General features: G+C 35.5%; 2 protein-coding genes across 2 annotated transcripts; both read right to left on the bottom strand.

Moving 5' to 3' along the window:
* Positions 1-4,297: 4,297 nt before the first annotated feature.
* tph1b (tryptophan hydroxylase 1b) lies at positions 4,298-14,082 on the bottom strand. Its single transcript, XM_073837073.1, has 11 exons — positions 13,950-14,082; positions 13,121-13,255; positions 12,587-12,770; positions 12,399-12,499; positions 11,749-11,816; positions 11,468-11,664; positions 11,194-11,329; positions 7,754-7,880; positions 7,564-7,659; positions 6,598-6,731; positions 4,298-6,505 (listed from the first exon to the last, which is right to left on the bottom strand). Exons 1-11 carry the CDS (start codon positions 14,037-14,039, stop codon positions 6,331-6,333), a joined length of 1,443 nt encoding a protein of 480 aa, XP_073693174.1. The 5' UTR covers positions 14,040-14,082; the 3' UTR covers positions 4,298-6,330.
* A 4,665-nt stretch (positions 14,083-18,747) lies between these two features.
* On the bottom strand, positions 18,748-24,553 carry mns1 (meiosis-specific nuclear structural 1). The gene is made up of 10 exons (XM_073837514.1): positions 24,430-24,553; positions 24,033-24,257; positions 22,809-22,936; positions 22,626-22,728; positions 22,315-22,544; positions 21,988-22,204; positions 21,789-21,896; positions 20,036-20,293; positions 19,780-19,905; positions 18,748-19,666 (listed from the first exon to the last, which is right to left on the bottom strand). The coding sequence occupies exons 1-10, from the start codon at positions 24,430-24,432 to the stop codon at positions 19,553-19,555; spliced, it is 1,512 nt and encodes a 503-aa protein (XP_073693615.1). The 5' UTR covers positions 24,433-24,553; the 3' UTR covers positions 18,748-19,552.
* Positions 24,554-26,894: the final 2,341 nt, after the last annotated feature.

Raw genomic sequence — 26,894 nt, 5'->3', positions numbered from 1 at the left:
TATACAGTTTGTACAGTTATGTTGCATTATTAAAGGGGACATATCATGAAAACTACCTCATTTTATGACAAAAACGTATCTGTGGTCATTTTTTTGCAAGATGTGAAATACATACCAATAAGTGCAGTTTTCAACAGAAATAAACACTAGAGGCGGTAAAACAGCGAGCACTTGTAATCGTTTTCGTACACAGTTATAATTACAGCTCCATATGTTTCGCTTTCCTGGATGTAACATGCTTGCTCGGTAGCTCAGCCGGCATGAAATTGGACTTAGGATGGGGAATCCTTGGGTACGAATCTTGTGAAAAACATGACTAATGATAAAAGAACTGAAAGATGAGAGATCGAAAAACAAGCTAAAATGGCATGCTTGTGATGTATTTTTAAGTCACATTTGCTTTTGTTCATACTATCGAGTAGGTTTAGGTGTAGTGCAGATGGTACGTTAAAACGTCACAAAGCATTAGAGCTATAGAGCCACTCAAACGACATTTCAAGTCAGAACTGCAGTGACATACAAAAACAATGTGACATAAAACGTATATTCATCTGTTCAGGGGAAAAAACAAACACCTTTTTAGTGCCACTCAGTGGACATTTCACATTGAATATGTTACAAAACGTACATGGCGGTACCTATTTCGCATCTTCCGAAAAAATTTCCATGGGTATGTTTTCGTCATGAGATCAGGTTGCATAAAAATCTGACTTTTTCTGTGTTTAAGTGCTATAATCACGTTCCCGGTGCATCTACCAACCCAGAAAACATGAAAAAGGACAATCCAGTAACTTTGTTTTGATAAGCCCTCCTCTGCAAGCACATGAAAAAAACAAGCTGCTCAGACTTCTCTCCCCTAGTGATGTAGGAAAGGGATTTTATTATAATATTACCACCCCTTAATCTGCATGTTTCCACTCACCGCACTGCCATTTGTGACAATGGTGCAAAAGTTGTAACGCCATGACCTTCACAGTGTGTTTTTAACTTAAAAGTGTGTATATTTGACAGTTTAATAGCAATAAGACATGAAAGAGAACTCAGTTTAGTACTCACATGTGACTGCCTCTTTCTTTGCGCATACAATGGATGTGTACACTCAGAAAACCCTATATCAGAGGTTTAAACTGATATGGCTTTAAAACGCATGATTTCAACGTGATAGACAAGATAATCAAGACCAAACAGATGTTTTTGGCAGAGTACCTAAGGTACGAGCTGTAAAGGCACAGTCCTATTCTGGAAAAGGGGCTGGGGAACAGCAGCTCATTTGCATTTAAAGATACATGCACGAAACCAACGTGTTTCTGCATGTTTGGGTGTTAATTAGGGGTGTGATGATATCTCGTGGCATGAGATCTCGCAATATTCCGATGTGTCCCGCGAGATCTGACTGGTCTCGCGAGAACGTGACGATATCATGCCAAAATATTGGGCAGTGTTTACATTAGAACTGCATGACTACTCCTTAAAATATCACAATCTCTATTCAAACACCCACGCGATCTTATTTATGAATGACAAGGATTCAGCAATGTCTATTAAAACTGTTGCAGGCGCTCCACTGACGCTTACGATGTGAAAGTTATTGAAGACATTCAAATCTGCATTCTTACTGCTGCGGTTTCAGAAAGCCTTTTTAACCACATAATCATCATTGTTTCTTTGTTACAGACATTTAAATAACATACGTAGTGGGATACTGGGGCTTATAGTTTGGGTATAAACACTCATTGTTTACAGTAGCGATCAAAACGAAACTATCTTCTAACACGTCTGTAGAGTAACACTTGTCCTAGTCCGCCAGGAGGTGGCGACAACTGCACGTTTAAAAAAAAGTATTTGTCATTGAATTTTACATTCAAGAGATTCCAATAGTAAAACAAGCCTTAATTAATTGAGACACTGGCTCCTTCATATTTTTATTTTTATTTTTATTTTGTTAAAATATAGACTTAAGCAATGAATATTATGCCAGAACCACTGGTAAATTACGTTTTTTTGTTCATATTTCTATTCCTTTTTTTCTTCAGAATGGAGATCTCCAGTTTATAAAAGAAAATTGTTTTTCAATTTATCCAGAATAATGCAGCATTAGTTTACATTCTTATATAATATAATATAATAATAATTCATTAAAATAGAAGTTTAATTTCATAAAGTACAAGTTCATATCAAAATGCACCTACATTTTTGTTGAATAAAATACAATTTTCCCCTATATATTTAATCACCGAGGATTTCGTTAAAAAATCTCGTCTCGTCTCGTTCTCGTGAACCCAATCTGGTGTCTCGTCTCGTCACACCCCTAGTGTTAATACAAGACGAATCTTATCAGGTGACATAATATGTCATTTAATAATTAAGTCATCTGCAATTTCACTTTAAGATTGTTAACAATAATTGATTTATAATTTCAGAAAATGATAACCTTGAATATATGTCACTAAAGCCACTAAATCTCCCATCAGCTGACAAATCAGACAAGTCATTTCTCTCGTGCACTGTCCTTTCTTTAAATAATACATTACAAGTAAGAGAAACCTTTTCACTGATACAAAGATCAATGGTGTACTTGGGAATAGGGCAGAATTTCACTTGCAGGTTGGACTCCAAATGGAACTGAAATCAGAAAATCCCTGAAGGGTCTTCTGCTTTGAAGTGTCGTATCTCAGAGGGATTAGGAGATCACATTACAGCAGGACAGAGCAGGAGATTCCAATAAGTCTGCATGTGTTAAAATAACTGCTGTTTATAGCTCAGTTTGCCTTAAGTGAATCCAGGGCAACAGTAGTTACATGTTTGAACTTCTTCCTGTACAGGACATAACCTCCTCTGCTACTCACTGCACGTGAGTAATGAGATAAACTATCTGTGACTGAGCTGATGATGAGGCTGAGAGCCACTGAGCATGTGCAGTAAGTCTGCTCAGGGCCTTCTGCAGCTCATGCAGTTACTTCATCTTCCTGTGCTGTCACAGGATGGCCTGCCATCGAGCAGCCAGCCCTGAAAGTTTAATGAACACCAATTAAGCCTTCACAATCGCTTAAGTGGTTGGGACTACTGGCAGTAGAGACAGAGGAGCTCTGGGAGGAGATAATGAAGAGAGAGAATAGAAATAGAGAGTAAAATGGAAAAAGGAGTTGATTATAAACGATTTTCAATACAATTTACAAATATTATCTATAAAAATAGAAGTTATGGATTTATTTAATTTTTTAATTAAAAAAAAACAGTTATAAGGGTAAACTGAATCAAAAATTAAGTTTAGATATATTTACGGTAGGAAATTTTCAAAATATTAGCATGGAACATCTTTACTTAATTTTTGGCATAAAAGAAAAATCAATCATTTTGACCCATACAATGTATTTTTGGCTATTGCTACAAATATACATGTCCTACTTAAGGCTGGTTTTGTGGTCCAGGGTCACATATGAATGATAAAAAAAAATATATTTTTTCCATTAGTGTCATTCTGTGGTCCTCATATCAGTTCTGACTGCATACTGACTGCATGCCCACATGAAACACTGACATGCATGCATTTCATCTACAGCTCTTTGCTGTCTGCCCTTTCATATCTCTTCTAGTGGGAACCCTGTAAAGCAGCCAAGCCCCCTTTGACTCTCAATCTCTCTCATCCTAACTCTTCTATGACTACAGAAGGAGCACTGGAGTTTGTGTTTACAGATTTTTACTGCTCCTGGAATAAGCTTGAAATGCACACATAGTTGATAGAATATGCAGAAATGAAAACCTAATGTTTTTAGCTAAAGAAAAAAGTAGCCTATTGCTGCAACTGACAGACTCGTGCATCATAAATAAAAAGTCTACAAATACTTACAGTATAACTGCATAAATTAAATGCACACAAGATATGCATACTGCAAAATCTACAGTAAATAACCCTACAGATCTAAATGTTACTTAAAATGCAATATGTCATGTTTTATTGTCATAGCACATGGCATTTTTATGAAAAACGAAGATCATTGATTTTTAATGTGGCTGTCTACTAGAAATCTCCAGAGGACTTTGAACGTTCTGTTGTTGGAAGCGGTTCTGAAACACAGTCGGAGTACTTCGATGTTAGTGCTCCTCCATTAAATAAGCATCTCCTTAATTTATCATAAGATGTAATGCGCTCTGGCTACTCAGATGAAACCTAATTACATGTATTCATATCTGTAATAAATCTTGGAAATATCCCATGTTCTTTTTTTGTTCTTTTGGGAATTCAATACCTCTTAAGTGTGATTCAGTAACAACCTGGTTGATTCTAGAACAGGGCAGGCACTGTATTGACCCAATAATCTGAGGCACTTTGACTCTCTAATTATTTCAGAAATACGTGTCTGGAGAGATGTTTATAGAAACTTTGGTCTACCTGGCTGAATAAACAGCTAGCACATCCGGTTAGTTCCATAATCATCTGAATGTAACTCTGTCGCCCCCCTGAGAAAGCAAGAGCGCCCGTCAAAACTGTTCAACCGTTTCTAAATAAATGACGATTATGATATGATATAAACAAAAGAGATGCACACATGAATACTGCAGGTTCTTATAGTTTGCTTACATGTTTTAGAGATGTCTGTGATTTCCTCACAACTTTAATAACTTGTTTTGTACAACACTACAAACACTAAATGCAAAATAGCCTACCTACATCAAACCAAAACCAAAACCAACCAACACAAAATAGTATTTTTGCACAATGACAGACACAAGGGCCATGTAATCGTTTCGATTAATATGCTTTGATTTGGCAAACTCTGCATTTCAGGTTATATCGATTGTGTCTCAAGTTTGAGTTTTACTAAGTTAACACTGCATTACAACAGCATTGCCCTCTGCTGGCTACAGTATCACACTGCAGGGCACAGTAACTTAACTTCTTAGTGAATGATAATGTTTACAGGCCAACAACTGTGACCCTGGACCAAGAAACCAGTCATAAGGGTTAATTTTTTGAAATTGACATTTATACACCATCGTAAGATAGCTGTAAATAAGCTTTCCATTGATGTATGGTTTGTTAGGATAGGACTATATTTGGCACAAGATACAACTATTTGAAAATCTGAAATCTAAGAATGCAAAAAAATCCAAATATTGAGAAAATCGCCTTTAAAGTTGTCCAAATGAAGTTCCTAGCAATGCATATTACTAACCAAAAATTAAGCTTTGATATATTTACGGTAGGAAATTTACTTAATATCCTAAGGATTTTTTCGCATTTAAAAAAAATCGATAATTTTCACCCATACAATGTATCGTTGGCTATTGCTACAAATATACCCGTGCTACTTATGACTGGTTTTGTGGTCCCATTGTCACAGATATATCATAAGTGCGGGTTTTATGAGCTGCTTAGTTTCAACAATACTGTTTGAATCATTCATGTGATTCAGATTTGCTAACAAATTAATTAATAAATGGCTACATTTATACATTTATTTATTAACTACATTTTGATCTCTCTTTATAAGAATCACTTATTTAGCATTCAATAAGCATAAACATGAATGGCCATGGACAAGCAGCAAGGATTACAGTCTTCAGAACACAAACGCACAATATACACACCACAGTTTCAGATTCACATCAAGATAATAAGAAAAAAGTGAAACGTTTTAATTATAATATATATTTTTATATCACAAACACCAATAAATAAATTATTCAGCTCATGGTAAGAAATTAATGGGTGTACTAGAAGACACAGTAGGTTTTATGTTGGAAAAGCAACAAAAGCCTTTAACTGGTTGAGAATACACAAGTTTAGAATTGAGAATTTAGAGTCATTTAAGTTTTAGTTTAGAGTGCATTTATTTAACAACTATAACACAAATGTGTGAAAGCGAGATTTAACGTTCTTTTCATACTAAGCTTTGTCTTTAAAGAATATAAACTCTGTAAGGATGAACCATTTCCACGTTTTTGGGGTATTTACAGAGACTCAAGCTGGAGTGGAGAGGAGGTTAGAGTATAAATCTAGTGATCATAAGATAATGTGATGGCTGTAGTTTTTGCTGTGGCGGTGTTTGAATAGCCATGAAGGATTCTGAGCTGGTTGGTGTATTTAAAGAGCACTTAAAGACTCTCCTGAAAGCAGTGTTTTGATACTGAAGTGCTTTGTGGTATCTGGCAGATTTTCAGTAGCAGAGGAAAGGTGCTCACAGAGACATTAGGAGTGATTCACCTCTGCAGTCAGAGAAGACAGATAATGAGATAATACTATTGCAGTTTTGAATGTTGAGTAACGTGCTTTGATATAAGAGATAGCAGGAATAAAAGCTATTAATATGAGAAAGGGTCATAATGGTTTCAGACACCAAGGTGTGTACTGAGTCGACAAAGAGCATCTCCTACAATGTCCAGCTCGTGTCTGAGCTCCTCGACCACATCGTTGATGCTGGGCATGTCCTTCAGCACACACACGCTCTGTGTGTACGGGTTATACCGCAGGGAGAATGGACGCTGGATTGTCTTCGCAAATTCACTGCGAAGAATAGAGGAAATATATGGTCAAACAAAAACTCTGATGATATGCCGTGCAAAAGTAACAGGTCACATTTTTAAAAACAGATTTACCGCATTCTAAATTTGGCTTCTTCAAAGCTCTCCGAAACAAAGTAAACGTCTTGAAAGGTGGTGATGAGACACTCCTGTTTACAGGTGACATTGGGCTCAAAGGGCAGGATTTTAGCAGAGCCTGAGAGAGAGTGCTTCAAATCAAAACATAGGTGTTTCAGAGTCAGTTACAATACTGTTCAACATTTGGGGTCAATAAGATTGTTTTTTAAGAGATTACTTTTATCGAGCAAGGATGCAGTAAATGTATCAGAAGTCACCCTGGACTACAAAACCAGTCATAAGGGTCCATTTTTTGAAATTGAGATTTATACATCATATGAAAGCTGAATAAATAAGCTTTCCATTGATGTATGGTTATGATAGGACAATATTTGGTTGAGATACAACTATTTGAAAATCTGGAATCTGAGGGTGCAAAAAAACCTTAATATTTAGAAAATCGCCTTTAAAGTTGTCCAAATTAAGTTCTTAGCAATGCATTTTACTAATCAAAAATTACGTTTTGATATATTTACGGTAGGTTATTTACTAAATATATTCACTGAACAAGATCTTTACCTAATATCCTAATGATTTTCGGCATAAAAGAAAAATCGTTAATTTTGACCCATACAATTCATTTTTAGCTATTACTACAAATATAACCATGCTACTTAAGACTGGTTTTGTGGTCCAGGGTCACATATATGGCTGTTCTTTTGAACTTTACTGATAATAAATGTTTCTTGAGAATTAAATCAGCGTATTAGAATCATTTCTGAATGATCATGTGACACTGAAGACTTGAGTAACGCCTGCTAAAAAATCAGCTTGAAATATATTAGAAAACACAATATTCCTGGGTTTTTTATTAAATAAATGCAGCTTTGAAACTTTTAAAAAAGTGAACCAGTATTTTATTCATATTTATTGTTCAAAGCAGTTATTAGATTAAACATAAAAAGATTGTTGTTGTGTATCTACCTTAAGTTCGCTGATGGAAGAGAGAAGCCCTGCACCGTATGCCCTGAGTGAACCCTCCTGTTTACACAGGCCAAACTCCACCGTGAAGAAATAGCACTGCAATGGCACACACACCAACATAATTATATTAAGGTTTCATGCCTACATACTGTATAAACTGCAAGACAGCAAAATGAATAGATATACATACTGTTGCTAACTTCTGCACAGCATCATCAGACGCCCCGAGAGAAGCCAGTCCTAATTCCTGAGAGAACTGTGCAAAACTGGGCTCGGCCAACAGAGGAACATGACCCAGCAGCTCATGACATGTGTCCCTGAAAGACACAGAGATGAAGATCTCTTTAATTGTTTGTCAAGCTTTGTTGACCAAGCAGAATAAGGCCTTGTTCACAAGACAAATACAAACAGTGTATAAATGCAGCAGGAGCTCATACTCATGTTAACATGGTTTCTGCTATGGAGTTGCAGCTCTGTGCAGACTGAATTCTTTGTGATTTCTTGGTTACTACATTGAGCATTACTTTTAAAGAGTATCTTTATGCTTTTTATGATTTCACCTTTCCTTTAATGTGTAATAAATCTGTTTGTGCATGTAAACCATCTGCAAGTTCACACCAAATGGAGATAATGGAGATTTTTTATTATTATTTTTATTTTATTATTTGTACATAATTCTTTCTAATAAGTCTTTCTACAGCTAAAGTTTATTCTATATTTCTCTATATTTCTAATTTGTAAAATTCTGTATTTCTCTATTTTATACTGAAACTTCCTTTCTTTTATATTATTTTATATTTAGTTTTTCAGCAGTCGTATAAGCATTTCACTTCATATCATACTGTGTATGACTGTGTTTGTGACAAATAAAATTTGAATAAAATACTTTTTGCCATTATTTCTGTGACTTCACCATGTTAAATCTAATTACAGTCAATGTTGAGATTTCATCATTATAAATAAGAAAGCAGAATAAATAAGCTTTCCAATTATGTATGGTTTGTTAGGATAGAACAATATTTGGCCCAGATACAAAACATATTTGAAAATCTGGAATCTGAGGGTGCAAAAAATCTAAATATTGAGAAAATTGCCTTAAAAGTTGTCCAAATTAAGTTGTTAGCAATGCATATTACTAATAAAAAATGTTGATATGTTTTGATAAGTTTTGATATGTTTAAAGGAACACTCCACTTTTTTTGGAAATAGGCTCATTCTCCAACTCCCCCCGAGTTAATAAGTTGAGTTTTACTGTTTTGAAATCCATTCAGCCGTTCTCCTGTTCTGGCGATATCACTTTTAGCATAGCTTAGCATAGATCATTGAATCCTATTAGACCAATAGCATCACGTTCAAAAATGACCAACATATTTGTTGCATTTAAAACTTGAATCTTCTGTAGTTATATCGTGTACTAAGACCGGTGGAAATGCAAAGCTTTTTCTAGGCTGATAAGATTAGGAACTACACTCCCATTCCGGCGTAATAGTCAAGGAAGTTTGCTGCCGTAATATGGCCGAAGCAGGAGCAGTAATACCACGCAGCACATGTGCAAATGCTAAACTAGCTGGGAACTCATTTCTGATAATACTCCGCCTGCTTCGGCCATATTACGGCAGCAAACTTCTTTGACTATTACGCCGGAATCGAAGTGTAGTTCCTAATCTTATCAGCCTAGAAACTCGCAGCTTTGCATTTCCACCGGTCTTAGTACACGATATAGCTACAGAAGAGTCAAATTTTAAATAGGACAAATATGGAAACTCGTTGGTCATTTTTGAACACGATGCTATTGGTCTAATAGGATTCAATGATCTATGCTAAGCTATGCTAAAAGTGATATCGCCAGAACAGGAGAACGGCTGAATGGATTTCAAAACGGTAAAACTTAACTTATTAACTCGGGGGGAGCTGGAGAATGAGCCTATTTCCAAAAAAAGTGGAGTGTTCCTTTAAGGTAGGAAATTTACAAAATATCTTCATGGAACATGATCTTTACATAATATCCTAATGATTTTTGGCATAAAAGAAAAATCGATAATTTTCACCCATTCAATGAATCGTTGGATATTGCCATTATCAAACTGAATTCAGTGACTTCACCATGTCACTGGATTCTGTGACTTGCATGTTAAACATTTGCACTATTTTCTTTTGCCCACCCTCCAAGAACCATTAGGTAAGTAATTCCGCTATGTCTTTGTAAATTAAGAGCTTGCCAAAAAGAAAAACTTACATTTAAAACTTGGACTTATACCTATACCAACGCCACAGTTACTCTAGAAATAATATTGTTTGCAGTTGCACATGAAGCCTTGGGAGCTAAAACTCAATAGAGTGTTTTTACGATGCATCATCAGTTGGCCATATTGGTGGCACTGAACGTAAAAAATGTCACTGAACTGAACGAAACTCGCATATTTTGCTGATTTGTGCTGCTAAAAAATGGTCAATTATTGTCATGTTTTGGGCTGAACTAATCAGTTGGATTAGGAAAAACATTTGGAGTACTATAGACTGCCAAAAGTTATAACAAATCAAGGAGAAGAATGGAAAAAACTGTCTGAGGAACAAAAGGCTTTTGTGGTTGGCCAAACTGAACAAGTGTTTGTGCTTATCATTTCCGGCCAGGTCGGTGAAATATTAGACTATTATCTTAATTAGTACTGCTCATATGTATCTTTAGCACCTATTAACTTTAGTTTGTCTAAATATTGTGCCCTTTTCTGTTTACTAAGTTCTTCTCTATATGATTTAGCAGCTTCCACATGTTTTTTCCATGGTTTAGACAGCATAAATTAGCAGAACAACATATTTAGTAGTACATTAATCATGCAATCCATGCTGTTGTTAGCATCTGAGTATCGCCAATGTGGCCACACATCCAGGTAACTGACCAAATCGTGACATAAGGGTAAACCCTCTATTGACATTATTACACAGACTGGGCCAACTGACCAATCAGAGAAAATTGGGCTTAAAGGTTAAAAAGATTAAAGGTTAAAAAAGACATGCTAAGAAGATGTTAAAGAGGTTTAAAAAAACAATTTAAAATCAAGTAAATGTATTCTAGCAAACCACAAAAATAAATATTTAACTTTTAAATTAGCATAATAAGGAACATTTTAACAACTGCAATACATTTAAGATTATTGGGAGCACTGACTATTAAGAATTATTACAAACCTAATCATTCTGCAATCATGTGACCGAGTTTGAACATTGAAATGTGGTTAAAATAATGTCAGTTGTTGTTTCAACACTGAAAAAACAATGTTTCTAATGATTGAATTTTTTTTTTAAAATACATAAAATTATAGTTGAAATTTGAACAAGTTCTGTACAAAATGTTCAAAACAAAACTAAACAGTAATTTAAGATTCACTCCTAAATGGAACCCAAACCCCGAAGTGCAAAATATAAACTGCCTAAATCATCTGGATTCAGTTTGATTTGCTGAATAAAAGGTGATGTGTTTGTTTTCATTTTTGCATGTTCATGCATCAGGTGTGACAGACAGTGGGTGTCGCTTCAACAATGGCTGCTGCTTCATAAAAGCCTATTTCAAAAGATTGTGTCAATAAACAGACCTGAAGAGATAAAGGGATATACAGTATGCTTTGTACTCACGGTTCAGGAGTGTAGAGAGGATCTGAGCTGTGGCGCACATATTGTGTACAGTGAAACACTCTGAAGGCCAGACCAGCCAGAAAGTCTCTTGGTGACAAGTACCCGGCAACAGGGCGAATGGTGAAGCCAGTTCGCTCTGAAACACACACACAACAGCCATACAACTACTGCCATCTGCTGGTGACACAACTAACACTTTTCATCATCTTGTATTGTGCCTACTGTAAAGTTAAAATGTATCTTAAAAACATACTTTATGCACACTCAGTCTCACCTCTCAGGAAATTAGCCACGTCCTCCAGCTGAGGTATGTTGTCTTCTCTGTAGCCACAGTACTGGGTGAGCAGAGGCAGGTTGTTCAGGTACTCTCGACAGGCATGTGTGGGGTACAACTTATTCAACTCCCGAAAAACAACACCCCATGTCTTCACCTCTTCCTCCGTAAACTCTACACGTGGTATAGTTTCTCCACTACGGAGTGAGAGAGAATCATGTGAACATTAAAGATAAAGATGTGGAATTTTAAGAGGTTTAAAACCTTATTGTTAAACGTACTGTTTGTAACTCATGGCAAGATCAGCGAAATATTTCCTTCTCTTACGATAAATGTTGTCTTTGAATCCCTGAAATGATATAGAAAACAAAAACATATGGTTTTCATACATAAGGTCACAGAGTATTACACAATCAGTAAGACATAAATGCTATTTTCAGTGAATTATATAGCGTAATTCTCTAGTAAGTAGGGATGTGCACGAGTACTCGATTAATCGATTACTCGAACCCATCAGCGACGATCGAGCATGAAAATGACGATCGATTGACTCTAAAAATTTGCGGGGCTTCAGTTGCCGTTGTTTTAAAGTAACGGGAGAAGGGCATCCACTACTTTATCATTGGCACGTAGTTCAAGCTCACATGCATTTTGTGTAGATAAATACAATTTGTAATATAACATTTACATATTTATGTATCTAGGCTATGTGATTAATTTTACATACAATGCGTCATGTAGAAACAGCGCTTCAGCTTCACCTCATGCTGTTATTTCTTTTAAATGTTTACTGTATACTGTGACGCAAACGCCCTGCCCCTTGCTTAAACTCCACCCCCGATTAATCGAGTACTCGTTTCTCAAACCTGTGGATTAATCGAAATGAAATATGATCAAAAATGCCCATCCCTACTAGTAAGACAATACTGACCGGATGATCTGCGTCTAAATCTGAACCATACATCAAAACACGACAGGCACTCTTATCCAGATCTGAGATCTTCTTGGGGAACCAAGGGACTTCAGCAACATCTATAAAAATGTATTTTCAGTGTTACACAAGGTTTATGCACAAATGTCTGTGTAGTACTCATATATCTAATGAAGGAAACACAGTACCGTTTGCAGGAGTCCAGAACTTATCAGGCGAGTCCATGGTTATGATGCTTGTTTGTTTGCGCAGCAGGTGAACAATATCTTTTAGAGTTTCTCGATCACTGTCACAATCCACCAGTACTTCCAACTCTGAGTTACGCCGCCGGGATTTACGTGACTCAATGTGCAAAAGCTTCACCTGGCTGTCCTGTTTATAATGAATAAAAATATGTAATTTAGCCTACTTAAAATTTTAATTTAGTGTAAATACCATACAGTATATAACATACCAGAGTTATAATGTGTGATAACTTTTACACTGTGGCATAGAAGGAAGGGAAACTTATAGGATTTTAATCCATTATAGGATTTCAGAGTTCTTGTTTATTATTGCTTTAGCTGGAATTACTAAACAACTATCTAATTAACCATTCATGCATTGTTATGTATAAAAAAAAGAAAGAAAGATTATACATTGAGATTAATTAATATGAAAATAATAGGTATGGCAGTTACACCAGACTGGTAACATTTAAAAAAGGGAAAACATTCATGTACCTGAAATAATTTCAATGCCTTCACAAGCCCTCCGACTTCATTCTTCAGAGAGAAGACAATTGCGGCATGTTCTCTCTTGGAAGAACGTATCTTGTCTTTGTTCTCGTCTGTCTTATGAAAAGTAGTTTTTTTCAACTTCATAAGAGAAAGAGAAAGAGAGAGTATTATGATCAGTATCATTGCGTTTTACTCAGGTGTCATTTCACATTAGCATGACAATCTCTTTACTACAGAGCAGATGCTTAATATCCCGTGTGTGTGAACTTATGTTTGTTTTTGACATGTTTCTCAAACAGGAAATCGTTATTCACAGGCAAATAACATGTAAAGATAATTATTTCCATAAGGTTGGGTAGGATGCATCATGCTATCAAATATATATGACTAGACCAGCACTATGTGGTGGACAGCAACTTTGTAGTCATGTAAAAGCCGTTGACATCTACAAATGGCCGTTTTGCAATATACAATACATAACAGATCAGAAGTTTATACACATTCAACAATTAATGTATGTGGAAAGCTGTATGATATAATAATTTAAATGTATCGTTACATTAATGATGTTAAGTACATAATATAATACTTAATGATGTTATTTAAAGTTTTTTCGTCAAAGTAAATCAAAATAAATATATCAGCTATTTTATTCCTTTCTCTGAGTCTAAACATCAGCAATTTGTGATTGCACACTTAAGGATCAATTGATCACTTTTCTCTTCACATTCAAAAATGTTAGCATTTTGATGTGAAAATATTAGCAAAAATGTTAGCATTTGGATATGCGAACATGTTAGTATTCTGACTATGTGTCAAAAGTTCTTCTTACCTCATTGTTGAGTTGCTTCTCTTCGTAACTCTTATTGATGGAGTCAAAAGAGCGTCCACGACGCGGTCCGTCGAGCTTGTTGGAGAGCATGGATGGGTTCTTCTGTTTTTATAGTAAAATATGGAGAGGTGCGTGGCTCAGACAGACGCTTCTGTCAGTCTGATAATGATGTTTTCTCTCTGGATTTATAAAGAGATCAGGCGGAGGAGGGGGAGGAGCGCGCAGCTTTGGAAAGTCCGAAACGACCAGCCCGACCAAAAACTATTCGACCGTTAGATCTTTATGATACAGTTAAAACGACCCTTGTATTTATTTATTATTATTTTTCTCCAGTGATGATTTCTGAATAATGTAGGTGTCCCAGTATGCTTTTATTGTGTTCAACTGTTTACCCAAGGTCTACAGAAAAAATATAATAATTAATTATTCATAAAATGTATATAATTTAAAGACGTTTTAAACGAAATATTAGTAAAGCATACAAAATCACTGTTAGAAAATTATATTTTTGCTTATATTGATAATTATCTGTATCATATTGGTTAGGCCTATCAGCTGGAAAAGTCAGATCATATATTTTTTTTTTGTATTTAGGCCTACGCTGTTCCTCATGTTCACTCATTTATAATAGTAATATTTAATATTGATTATAGCTTCACAAAATGTCAATAGAATATGGCACATTAATTAGTTGATCAAGATCACAAGAAAAGAGAAGAAAAAAAAACAGAACAAAAATGGTAAGGAAATGTAAATAGAATAGAAAGTCAACAATCACACAATGATGCTGATATGCTTCAGCACTATTGCCAGACAATCCATTAAAAAAATCATAAAAAATATCGAGTCATAGACCTTGGCATTTAAACACACCCAATCTTTCATTTGGTTAATTTTGTTGACATTCGCTTATTTATTTACTCTTTCCAAGGTTGGTCTGGGATCAGTGAGCTTTATTTCCACACCTCTGTGGAAAGACCAGTGATGAAAGCGATGTGGATAACGGTCTAATAAGACACGGCAGCAGGCCTAGATTAACTGGCGACGACTGATTCGGAACGTGCTTGTCACTGGTTCCTGTTATCTCCAAACCAAAGGCCCCAGTCCACCCTATAGTTCCAGTCCGGGGGTGATTTGTTCCAAAGGGAGAAACATGGAAAATAATAAAAGCACGTCAATGAGCGTGGCTCGGATTAATAATGATGTGGTAGTTATGAGCAATGGCTGTTTACAAGCTCACACCAGCATTAATTAGCTCAAATCGCAATATAATTAGGTACTGCTGTACGTCCATTTCCAAACAACATGACTAATCTTTTATTCAGACGTTCTCACGCTACTTCTGTGCTTTATTGGTCCATTGTCTGTGCCTCCCACTGCTTGGTCATTGATCTGAAAGACCTCCATACCCCTCCTCAGGGGGACAGACAGACAGTCTTTTGTAAGGCAGCCCATAAGTACACATCTCATTAAGCTTTATGAAGTGAGAGATTCACCATCTATTGAAACACAGCCAGTTTATACCAGTTCCAACAGATTTTTGCACTATTTAGTGCAAATGTAGAATATCTTCAGCTTTGCGAACCAATTTCCTATATCGTTAAAATGTTGAGAAGCAAGATGTGAGCAAATTGAAATGCTTTGTACTTTTTGACTCAAAGAAAACCTCATTCATATAACCACAACTCATTTAGAGGCAATGCACAGGAAATGCTTGAACTTTTTGGTGGTAACAGCTATCCGGGGGTCAAAAAGAACCAGGGAATGAGCAATGCTCCATTTTAATTTGGTTAGCATGTACACTTTATATTTACTTTTGAGATTTACATTCATTTCCTTTTGACTATATATAATGGTGTTTGTGCAGAACCGGTGACGTACAGCATGATTGAGCCAAGTCAAATCAAGTTCAGACTAATCCAATGCAGCACTGGAGTCTGGTCTATTAGCATATGCTTCATTGTAGACACACAGCTTCTGTAATCAGAGACTTCATTCTAAGACAATTCAATCCGCACTCCATCTCAGCAACAGGAAGTTCCCTTCCATCTAGGTTGCAAGGAAAAGGCAATGATACACACTGTGAGTTCATTGGCCTGTCAAACATATCCTTCAAGGTATTGGTGCTTCCTGTCCTCCCAGGCGAGCAAGACAAGGTATGTGATGCAGAACATGTCAGGAAAGATTACGTCTGGTCATGATCACTGAGCTTCAGCGGAAAGATGACAATCGTAAGAAATATTTGGCCAGCCTAGTAAGAAAATCCATTACAGTAGGTGAACCAAATTAAGATTTGCTCCAGTGCTGGGAAAAAGACCTGGGCAACCCTCATTAGTGGTTTAACTGAGCTGCAAGGCACTTGAGTCAAGTTTTGGCATGGTCTACAAACTTTATGAGACTGTAGGTTTTCATGTTGACCTTTTGTATCTGTTACTTAAATTGATATACAAAAAAAAGGAAGAAATTAATGTGTATAGCTCATAATTTCGAGTGTATGACCAGGGATAAACATGTGCGTCAGCATGCTGCATGCGCATCTGGCACGCTCGGCAACCCATGATCTCTTCATCATCCTGTATGGATGATTGAGAGTGCAAAACAGGGCTGTGACAGGACAGAGGGGTATATGATTTCCTCATAATCTTTTCAAAGCTCTGGAGGAAATCAAGAGGACTTCCTGTTTCATAAAGTGAAGTAATGACATGTATAATGTTCCAAAAGATTTCAATTTTTTCCCTGAGGACCGCTGTAGTCCGTTATTTTAAATTGTAATAATATTACAATTTAAAATAACAAAATGGCTGTTTTGCTGTATTTCTGGTCAAATAAATGCAACCTTAGTGAGCATAAGAGACCAGTAGTATTGTATGTACAGTTGAGGTCAAACGTTTACATACACCTTGCAAAATCTGCAAAATGTTAATTATTTTACCAAAATACTCTTAAATGTATGTTATTTTTTGTTTAGTATTGACCTAAATAAGATATTTCATATAAAATGTTTACATATAGTCACAAAAGAAAATGATAGTTGAATTTATAAAAATGACCTTGTCCAAAAGTTTATTCTTAATACTGTGTTGTCACCTGAATGATCACCTGATTTTTTTATAGTGATAGCTGTTCATGAGTTCTTTGTTTGTCCTGAACAGTTAAACTGTCTGCGGTTCTTCAGAAAAATCCTTCAGGTCCCACAAATTGTTTGGTTTTTCAGCATTTTTGTGTATTTGAACCCTTTCCAACAATGACTGTATGATTTTGAGATCCATCTTTTCACACCGAGGACAACTGAGGGACTCATATGCAACTATTACAGAAGGTTAAAGCGCTCACTGATGCTTCCGAAGGAAATACATTGCATTAAGAACCAGGGGGTGAAAGCTTTTTGAATTTGAAGATCAGTGTAAATTTAACTTATTTTAACTTATCTTCTGTAGCTTCAGAAGGGCGGTATTAAATGACAAACGTAAAATATATGATATTTAGACAAAATAAAAAAAAATGTAGAAAAATCATTATTCTGTTCAAATGTTTTCACCCCTGGCTCTTAATGCATTGTTTTTCATTCTGAAGCATCAGTGAGCATTTGAACCTTCTGTAATAGTTGCATGTGAGTCCCTCAGTTGTCCTCAGTGTGAAAAGATGGATCTCAAAATCATACAGTCATTGTTGGAAAGGGTTAAAATACACAAAAATGCTGAAAAACCGAAGAACAGCAGACAGTTTAACTGTTCAGGACAAAGGACTCATGAACAACTATCACTAAAAACACACACACACACACACACACACACACACACACACACACACACACGTTGGGTTTACATGTTTTATGGGGACATTCCATAGGCGTAATGGTTTTTATACTGTACAAACCGTACTTTCTATCGCCCTACACCTACCCTACACCTAAACCTAGCCCTCACAGGAGATTGTGCACACTTTTACTTCATCAAAAAAAACTCATTGTGCATGATTTATAAGCCTGTTTCCTCATGGGGACCTGAGAAATGTCCCCACAAGGTCAAAATCTACTGGTATTCCTATCCTTAACGTGATGATATAACGTGATGAATACCAGGTACACACACACACACACACACACACACACACACACACACACACAACTGTGGAACATTCAGGTGACAACACAGTATTAAGAATCAAGTGTATGTAAACTTTTGAACAGGATCATTTTTATAAATTCAACTATTTTCTCATGTGTACTATATGCAAACGTCTTTTATGTGAAATATCTTATTCGGGTCAGTACCTTATTTGTACATTATTTTGGTACAATAATTAACATTTTGCAGATTCTGCAAGGTGTACAAGAACCAATCCATCCAAAGGCTAGTACAGTAAATTGAATTGTCTTTTTAATGCTCATTTAAAATGTCATCTGACATTGTATCAATATTGACAACACGCTTTTGAGACTTTCCGCAATCATACTGAAGTGTCTTATTGACTCATTACCAGTGTTAGCTTGATATTGACATTTCAACGCTGAAGCTGTAGGACACAGGAAATTAGCTGCAAGACACATAAAAAGGCTTACTGACCTTTCAGTTTTTACCATCATACAGTATCTCTCAACTACTCTGAGGTCGTTTCTAGAATATCATTAAGAGAATTGGATGCATTATGCGGAGAGCAAAGGAGCTTTTATTATAAGCGTTTTGAGAAGAGTATGTGGTGATCTAATAAAACTTAATTTGCCAGACTTAGAATTGAAAATAAACGTCTCGTGCTGATGGATGGTGATGTTGCATTAAAGTTTAGGGGATCCATTTATTGACATTTTTAATGAAATTCATTATATGATGACTTTGATGACTTCGCATGTTTCTTACCATTTTTAGAGGGAATTTCATAATAGCAGTTACAAGAGAGGCTTGACATTTTCATAGTGCAAGTATAGATAACAGTCAGCACATGGAAGAATTGTACAGCCATGACAGCAACCAGACCAATGTAATGGACTAACCAAACAGAATGACTGACAGCTGTTGAGACTTGACTGTACATGAGCAGTCATATTTGATTAAATTCTTGCTAGTATGATATACTGCCTGCCAACCATCAACCACATCCAGTTCTTTCTTTGGAACGAAACCACTCAGAGGAAAGAAAATGCTTGTGTGAGGAAGGCTAACCAAGTCTAGTGTACAAATAGGTGAACATTTGGTGAATTCATTTAAAGCTCTACAAAAAGTGAAATTTAACAGTTCAGAAAACAGGGAAAAACAATGTATTACCCAGTATGAACACTAAATTATCAGACACAGATTATCACATATGTGCAATAGGTAGTATCTTTTTGAGACTTAAATTTCATCAGTAGCCTAACTGAGTTTGATATTTTAGACTTTGACACTATACTATTTACAGTTATAAAGTAACACACCATACACTTAGTTCGAATATACTGCATATGTTTATTTAAGATAAAGCTAAATTTGTCTCATGTATGAAATTTGTTCTATAGTTTGTGAAAGTGGCAGATGCAGCTAAGGGTACATAATGCACTGGTCAGCATACCAGCATTAAAAGACTGGATTTAAAAAGAGCGCCACGTTGTGGTCATGACAGGAATTACCCTACTGGGAATCATCTCCCCAACCCTCATCTGAGAAAATATCAGCCTGTCGTTGTTTGAAATTGCTTTTGAAATCCTCATCAAAGTGCTCCAGGTCATCTTCTTTGAAAATACCCTAGAAAATAAGAAAACATATTAATTTTGTATTACAAAAAATACAGTAATGAGTCTGATCATGTAAGACAGCTTTCAAATGAGTGTTTGCTTACTATGGTGTGGTGTTCTCACCTTTGGTAGGTATCCCAGCAGTTTTGTTGCATGCTGTTTTAGGAGCCTCTGTCTCTCCTCTTCAATGATCTTTCGCCGCTGAGCCTCTCTCTCCTTCTCCATTGCTCGCTCCTCTTCCTCCCTCTCCTGTTGAACATTTAGATTCATTCATTACATGTTGTCTGTACTATCAGCAGTTATTGATGTAGTCTGAATCAGAAGGAACTAATGTCCAAGCTACACATTTGCATGGATAATTTGCGGCTTTGAGTCTTACTTGTTCAGCCAGATACTGCTGTCTCCTTTCTTCCAGCAGCTTCTCCACAGCTCGTTTGTGTTCCAACTGTTTCATACGACGCTTCTGGGCATTCATCTGCTCAATGCGGTCATCTTCTGCAAACTTGGCCATCATCATCTGTCTAAAGGCCTCCTCTTCCTCTTTCTCAGCTTGTATGCGCAACTGCTTAAAGGCCATCATCTCCTGACAAGTCTGCTGCAACTCTAGCCGCTGCCGGATCCTCTTCTCCATCTCTTCCTGTGAGTGACAATAAGAAATGGTAAATGTAGATAGTTTTCTAGATAGTCATCATGCAGTTTTCCCAGACAAATTGGTTATATTAAAAATGTTACAGAAAAAAATTGTTGTGTTGTGTGTTTTTGGGACACTTTTATAATCTGTAGCCACAAAAGATTTATTTGCAGACAATTTTTGTTTTAAATGTGTATTGATCCTTGAAATGTATAAATGAATAAAAGTTACATTTGTGTCATGTATGAAATGTGTTTAATACGTTGTGAAAGTGGCAGATGCACATATTGCACTGTTTATAACAGACTGGATTTAAAAACAGCGCCATGCGGTGGTCAAGACAGGATGTCACATCACAAACTAGAGGTTACATGAGTTTTGCCTACATCAAGAATTTGAAAGCAGGTTAATAAAGTTTGCCATTATAGATTAATTGCACAGTTATGCTCCTATGTAGACAAAACAAGAGTAGATTTGAAGTGAAACAAAAAGATTATATAGGCTATTAATAACAGTCCTAATTTAGATCACTAAATACACTACCAGTCAAAAGTTTTTTAACACTAAGATTTTTTATATTTTTTAAAGAATTCTCTTCTGCTCACAAAGCCTGCATTTATTTGAAGCAATAGCAGTAATATTGTGAAATAAATTTACTATTTAAAACAACTGCTTTCTATTTGAATACAATTTTAAAATTTATTTTTTTCTGCGATCAAAGCAAAATTTTCAGCATCATGACATCAGTCTTAAGTGTAACATGATCCTTCAGAAAGCATTCTAATATGCTGATTTGCTGTTGAAGAATCATTTATTTGGTATTATTATCAATATTTAAACAGTTAAGTAAATTTATTTTATAGAATAGAATAGAAATGATTATAGAAATTAATACTTTTATTTAGTAAGGATGCTTTAAATTGATCAAAAGTGTTGATAAAGACATTGATAATATTACAAAAGATTCCTAATTCAGATAAATGTTGTTCTTCTGAACTTTCTATAAATCAAAGAAACCTGAAAAAATTCTACTCAGCTGTTCACAACATAAATACAATAATAAATATTTTTGAGCAGCAAATCAAAATATTACAATGACTTCTGAAGGATCATGTGACTGGAGATGCTAAAAATTCAACTTTGAAATCACAGGAATAAATTAATTAATAAGATTAAATCATTAATAAATTACCACATAGTAGATAAAAACTGGTCTAGCTAAAATTATCCAAATAAATATTAAAAAAAAAAAAAAAAAAAAAAAAAACAGAGTAAATAAAATCAAAATGTTTATTTTAAGGTCCTTTATCTGTCAACTATAATTGGACACTGGAAAAATTTGGCTAGTTTTCATTCTTTTTGGGTAGGTTTTAGATCAGTTTTGTTTTTTATTAGGGAACTGGCAACCTGCATGCGATTAACCTGTGTCTTCTATGGAAAATGTACAAAGTACATCCAGTAAAGTGAGATGTAGTAAAAGATCTAGTATGAAAGTTCTCACAATTTCCTGTCTTCTTGCAGCCTCGGCCTGCTCTTCCAAGTGAAGTTCCTCACGGATGCGCTCCATCTTCTCATGCTCTCTTTTTTCCATCTCAATCTGCTCAGAGAGCTAAACAAGAAAAAAAAGAGAGAACACATTAACACTCAAATCTTAATTATTCGTCTGTACTTAATGGCGCAGGGAGTGAGCTGTAATGTACCATTTTGTGCAGGGTTTCTTTTGCTTGTTCTCGTTCTCTAACTTTGGCCATTCTGTCTTCCTCCTTCCTCTGCTGGTAGTGGGCAAACTCAATGATGCGCCTGTTCTCCGCCTCTACCTTCTCTCGCTCTATACGTCTCCACTCTGCTTGCTGCTTTTTAAAATCTTCAATGTATCTCTGAGTGGCCACCACTTTCTCAAGTCGTAACTGAAGCTCCCTGTAAATGAAGTTTGTCCATCTTACCAACTCAAAGAGAGGATGGCTGTTCGCACCAGAATTTTTTACAAACAACAGATTTGAAAATGGGAAAACAAAGATCACAATTACCTCTGATCCTCCTCATAAATCTTCCGGACTACTTCATCCACCATGAGTTTCTCTTTAAGAAACTCCTCATAGGCTTCCTGTCTCTTGCTCTCCTTCTCCTCGAGCTGCTGCTCGAGTTCCTGCTGATAGCGCACCACCTCCTCATACTTCTTCTGCTCCTGTTTCTCCTTCTCCATCTCTGCACGCTCATGCTCGTTCTTCATCTTACGGGCAATGGCAGCCTCTTGTCGCTGGTAAGATGTAAATTCACAATAAGCAAAACTACAAAATAATTTAACAGATCATACCTATTTTGGAGATCACACACTCACCACTGTCTCATATCGCATGGCTTCTTTTTCTGCCATCTGCGCTGCCCGCTCTCTGTTCAGGTAGGCAGACTTGAGCTTTAACTCTAGCTCTCGAAGTTCAACGCTGGCAATAAAACACAGAGCTTAATAAATGGTACGTTTTATAAAACATACAGTGCTATAGAGTAAGCTTTCTGTTCTTACCTGTTCTCTTTAATGTACTGCCTCATCTTCTCATCTCGGAGTTTCTCATTATTAATTCTCGCCAGCTCCTTGGCCATCCTCTCTTCCTGTTCAAGCTGCCTCTCTCTGAACTGTCTTTCCTCTTCTGCCTAAAAAGACACATTTTGCAGGTTTTAAAACAGTCTTAAGTGTTACATTTTGATTTTATTTATATTTTCAAATTAAATTGTAATGTTAAATATACACTACCAGTCAAAAGGTTTTGAACAGTGAGATTTTTAATGTTTTTTTCTGCTCACCAAGCCTGCATTTATTTAATTCAAAATACAGCAAAATCAGTAATATTTTGAAATATTTAAACTATAACTGCTTTCTAATTGAATATATTTTAAAATGTAATTTATTCCTGTGATCAAAGCTACATTTTCAGCATCATTACTCCAGTCTTCAGTGTCACATGGTCCTTCAGAAACCATTCTAATATTCTGATTTGCTGCTTATTTGTTATTAATTATTATTATGTTAAAAATGTATGTTTTTTCAGGTTTCTTTGATGAACAGAAAGTTTAGAAGAACAGCATTTATCAGAAATAAACATATTTTGTTATATTATACCATATCTCATTCAAAGGCTTGGAGTCAATATGTTTTAAAGAAAGGATGCTTTAAATTGATTAAAAGTGATGATAAAGACATTTATAATGTTACAAAAGATTTCTATTTCAGATAAATGCTGTTCTTCTGAACTTTATATAAAAAAAATTGTACTAGCTGTTTTTAACATAATAAATGAGCAATAAATCATAATATTAGAATGATTTCTGAAGGATCATGTGACTGGAGTGATGATGCTAAAAATTCAGCTTTAAAATCACAGGAATAAATTACATTTTAAAATATATTCAAATAGAAAACAGTTATTTTAAATAGCAAAAACAATTTTACAGTTTTTCTGTACTTTGATTTAAATAAACGCAGGCTTGGTGAGTAAAAGAGACCTCTTCAAAAACGTTTGACTGGTAGTGTGTATTAAATATTTTGATTTAGAATAGACTACAATGTTCGGTGTGTGTTCCTAAATGCATGGTTAATGTTTCTTGCGTGTTCTTAAAGATATGAATATGTCTGGACCGTAGGAAGAGGCACAGCTAATGGGGATACTAACAAATAAACAAAACAAGACTTCGCGTCTGCATTTGAGGATACTGACGTAACGTATTTTGTAACGAACAGAATAAAATTAACCTTGAGAAGTGATTCCTCGATTTTTCTGCCATACTCTTCATCTTGCATTTTGCGCAGGAAGCGCTTTTTCTCGACTCTCTCTTCGCCCTGGATGTTGGCTTCAAGCTGCCTCTCCTTGGCGATGCGTTTAGATTGGTCTTCACGCATTTCCTCCTGTTTGCGGTACTCCAGGATCATCTTCTGATGGTGGTTGTGAGAGATGTTGCGCTGCTGGCTCATGAAAGACTGCAAAGAGAAGGTCTATTATTTAAATGCTGTTTTTTTGCAACGCAGCCTCTCTACTTAATGGTTAACAGGGTCTTCTTACATGTCAGTTTTATTCGAGCATATAGCATCTGTTGAAATTATTACCTAATTTGTTAAAACAGACTGTTCATAAAAACTGCGTCATATTTACCATTCCTCGGGTGTGCTGAAAGTTTTTAGTCAGCTCCTTTTGATTTCTGCAATCCAAATGGTTTTTTATTCTAGCCAAACAAAGTGGGAATCACCACGCTCATTTGTTTGTGAGTCGTTGTCCTAGAAACGCCGGGCTTTCAGACCTGGGAACAAAGACGAATATTATTGGCCAGTGCAGCTCTTGCATAGCCAATAAAGTGCAGCAGGTTCCGGAAGTTAACATTCCCATTTATTTTAATCTCTTATCGAACGTATTGTTGAGAGAAACTAAGCTGATCAAAGCTTTGAATGAAAAAAAAAAAAAAAGCTTCACAAAAACATAAAAATTCGGACCACTCGAAACGCCACACGCTGGTGACGGCTGATGGTCAGAACAAAAATAAATGTGTATAAATAAACTTATTTATGGTTAGAATTGTGTAAATGCAACTAAGCCCAAACATTCATAAACTTATTTTACAAACCAAGTGCAATGTTTTATTTAAAGTGTCATCTATTAAATGCAATCTAATACCGTTGTGGCGTCTTGTTCATGCATTTTTAACTTTTTTTTATTTTTTTTATAAAATACATAAAAAAAACATGATTTTAAACTGATGGACTGGAGATGGACTGAAACATTAATCATCCCTTGTCATTTATAAATGCTCATTATTTTTCCAAATTCTTTATTTATGTATTTGTATTATCATTTGGAATGTGTGTGTACTCCTTATGCTTATATATAAGGCCATGCAATGCCTTAAGCATAAGGATTTTAAAATCAGCACAGAACCTGACCAGCGTAAAGAGTTCAAAATTTAGAATGACATGCTCATTTGTCCTGACTTTCATCAGGAGCCTAGCTGCTGAATTTTGGTATTAGGGACCCCAGCAAGAAGTGCATTAGAGTAGTCTAAAAGTGAGAAAAAAATGAAAGACTTTCAGCTTTCAGTCACAGGAAAGGATAGCACAGGATAGCAACAAAGTCTAAAGCGATATTTCTGAGATGAAATAAGGAAATGTTATGTTACATGTATGGATCAAAAGACAAAATCGAGTCAAAATATAACTTATATATACATTTTTTGTTTAGTTTGAAACTCCAAAACAGAGCAATCCACACTTAAAGTTAACGAATCAGCTATACAAAGCTGATGAGGACAGCCAGTTAATAATTTTATTTACACTAACGTTATTAATATTCATATTTTTTCAGTTCTATATTAGAGGTCTTTCCTTAAGGGGCCCCTAAACAGTGTTGGGACTGTACAAGTTTTGATGGTACTAATATACAATGACATGCTTCCAGTGAAATAACTGAAGCAGCTGTACTTCCTTATTTATCACTGACACTCTAAAACTAAAATCATTTCCTCCTCTCTGAGATAACATTCAGATGTTTATCAATGTCATGTGCACAGTTATCTATTTATCTTTTATGTTTTCTGTGATCTAAGAATAAGTGCGATTTGTTCTGTGGTTATTTAAGCATGTTCAGGCCTGTTATTCATGAAACAAATTACTTTTATTGAGAGGTCCCTGCCTTTAAATTCATATCTAGTATTATACACTAAAATTCACTGTTTATGCATTTAAAATTCTTGATCAAAAGTAGAAACAAATGTATAATGATCAAATAATGCCAGTGTGTTGGCAGTACTGTTCAGACAATAGTCAAAGCGTACGTATGATGAAAAAAAAAAAAAAAAAAAAATGTATATATATATATATATATATATATATATATATATATATAATGAATGTATTTGTGAATATTTCATTATAAACAAAACTTTTTTTGCTTTATTATTTATTATTTTGGACGTGTATGTGTAAGGCCATGCAATAATGATTTTAAAATCAACACAGAACCTGACTGGAAGCCAGTGCAAACACTTCAAATAAAATTCGACTTCTGTCAGGAACCAAGCTGCTGAATTTTGCACACATATTGTAGTTTGTTAAGTGTGGTATTAGGGATCCCAGCAAGAGGTGCATTGCAGTAATCTAAGTGAGCAAAAACAAAATTATCATTAAACCTTTCAGTCACAGGAAAGGATAGAACAGGGCAAAGTCTAGCAATATTTCTGAGATAAAATAAGGAAGTCTTATTTTACACATGTGGATCAAAAGACGAACTCGAGTCAAATATAACTCCTAATTTTTTTTGTTTAGTTTGAAACTTCAAACAGAGCCATCCACACTTAAAGTTAGTGAACCAACTTTACGAAGCTGATGAGGACAGCAAATAAGCATAACCGCTGTCTTTAAGTTTCGGTCATCCAAATTTTTGCAGTGTGAGAAAAGAAACATCCACCTTTACACCAGGCTCACGGTAAATATAAATCTAAACCCTTTGATTCTGTTTTATGGACAAAATATCATCTTTTGTGTTTCACACAAGAGATTAAGTCATTTTGGTTTGGAATAATATAGACATGTAAGAAGTGATATACAGGTCCTTTTCAAAAAATTAGCATA

This window comes from Garra rufa, chromosome 3 (genome assembly GCF_049309525.1).
Source record: "Garra rufa chromosome 3, GarRuf1.0, whole genome shotgun sequence".
Classification (NCBI taxonomy): domain Eukaryota; kingdom Metazoa; phylum Chordata; class Actinopteri; order Cypriniformes; family Cyprinidae; genus Garra; species Garra rufa.
Note: the sequence above shows the minus strand (reverse complement) of the source record. Positions and strands in the feature narration are given on the sequence as shown.

Bases quoted from the DNA above. Each gene is read 5' to 3' on its own strand.
- tph1b (XM_073837073.1), bottom strand. From the start codon at position 14,039: ATGCTCTCCAACAAGCTCGACGGACCGCGTCGTGGACGCTCTTTTGAC. The intron at 11,817-12,398 runs GTCAGTATTGTC...ATATCATTTCAG, and splicing joins ATTTAGACGCAGATCATCCG to GGATTCAAAGACAACATTTA. The intron at 11,665-11,748 runs GTACGTTTAACA...CTCACTCCGTAG, and splicing joins CTTGCCATGAGTTACAAACA to TGGAGAAACTATACCACGTG.
- mns1 (XM_073837514.1), bottom strand. The intron at 21,897-21,987 runs GTACATTACAGC...TTTCTTGTTTAG, and splicing joins AAGAAACCCTGCACAAAATG to CTCTCTGAGCAGATTGAGAT. The intron at 19,906-20,035 runs GTAAGACTCAAA...AATGTTCAACAG, and splicing joins AGCAGTATCTGGCTGAACAA to GAGAGGGAGGAAGAGGAGCG.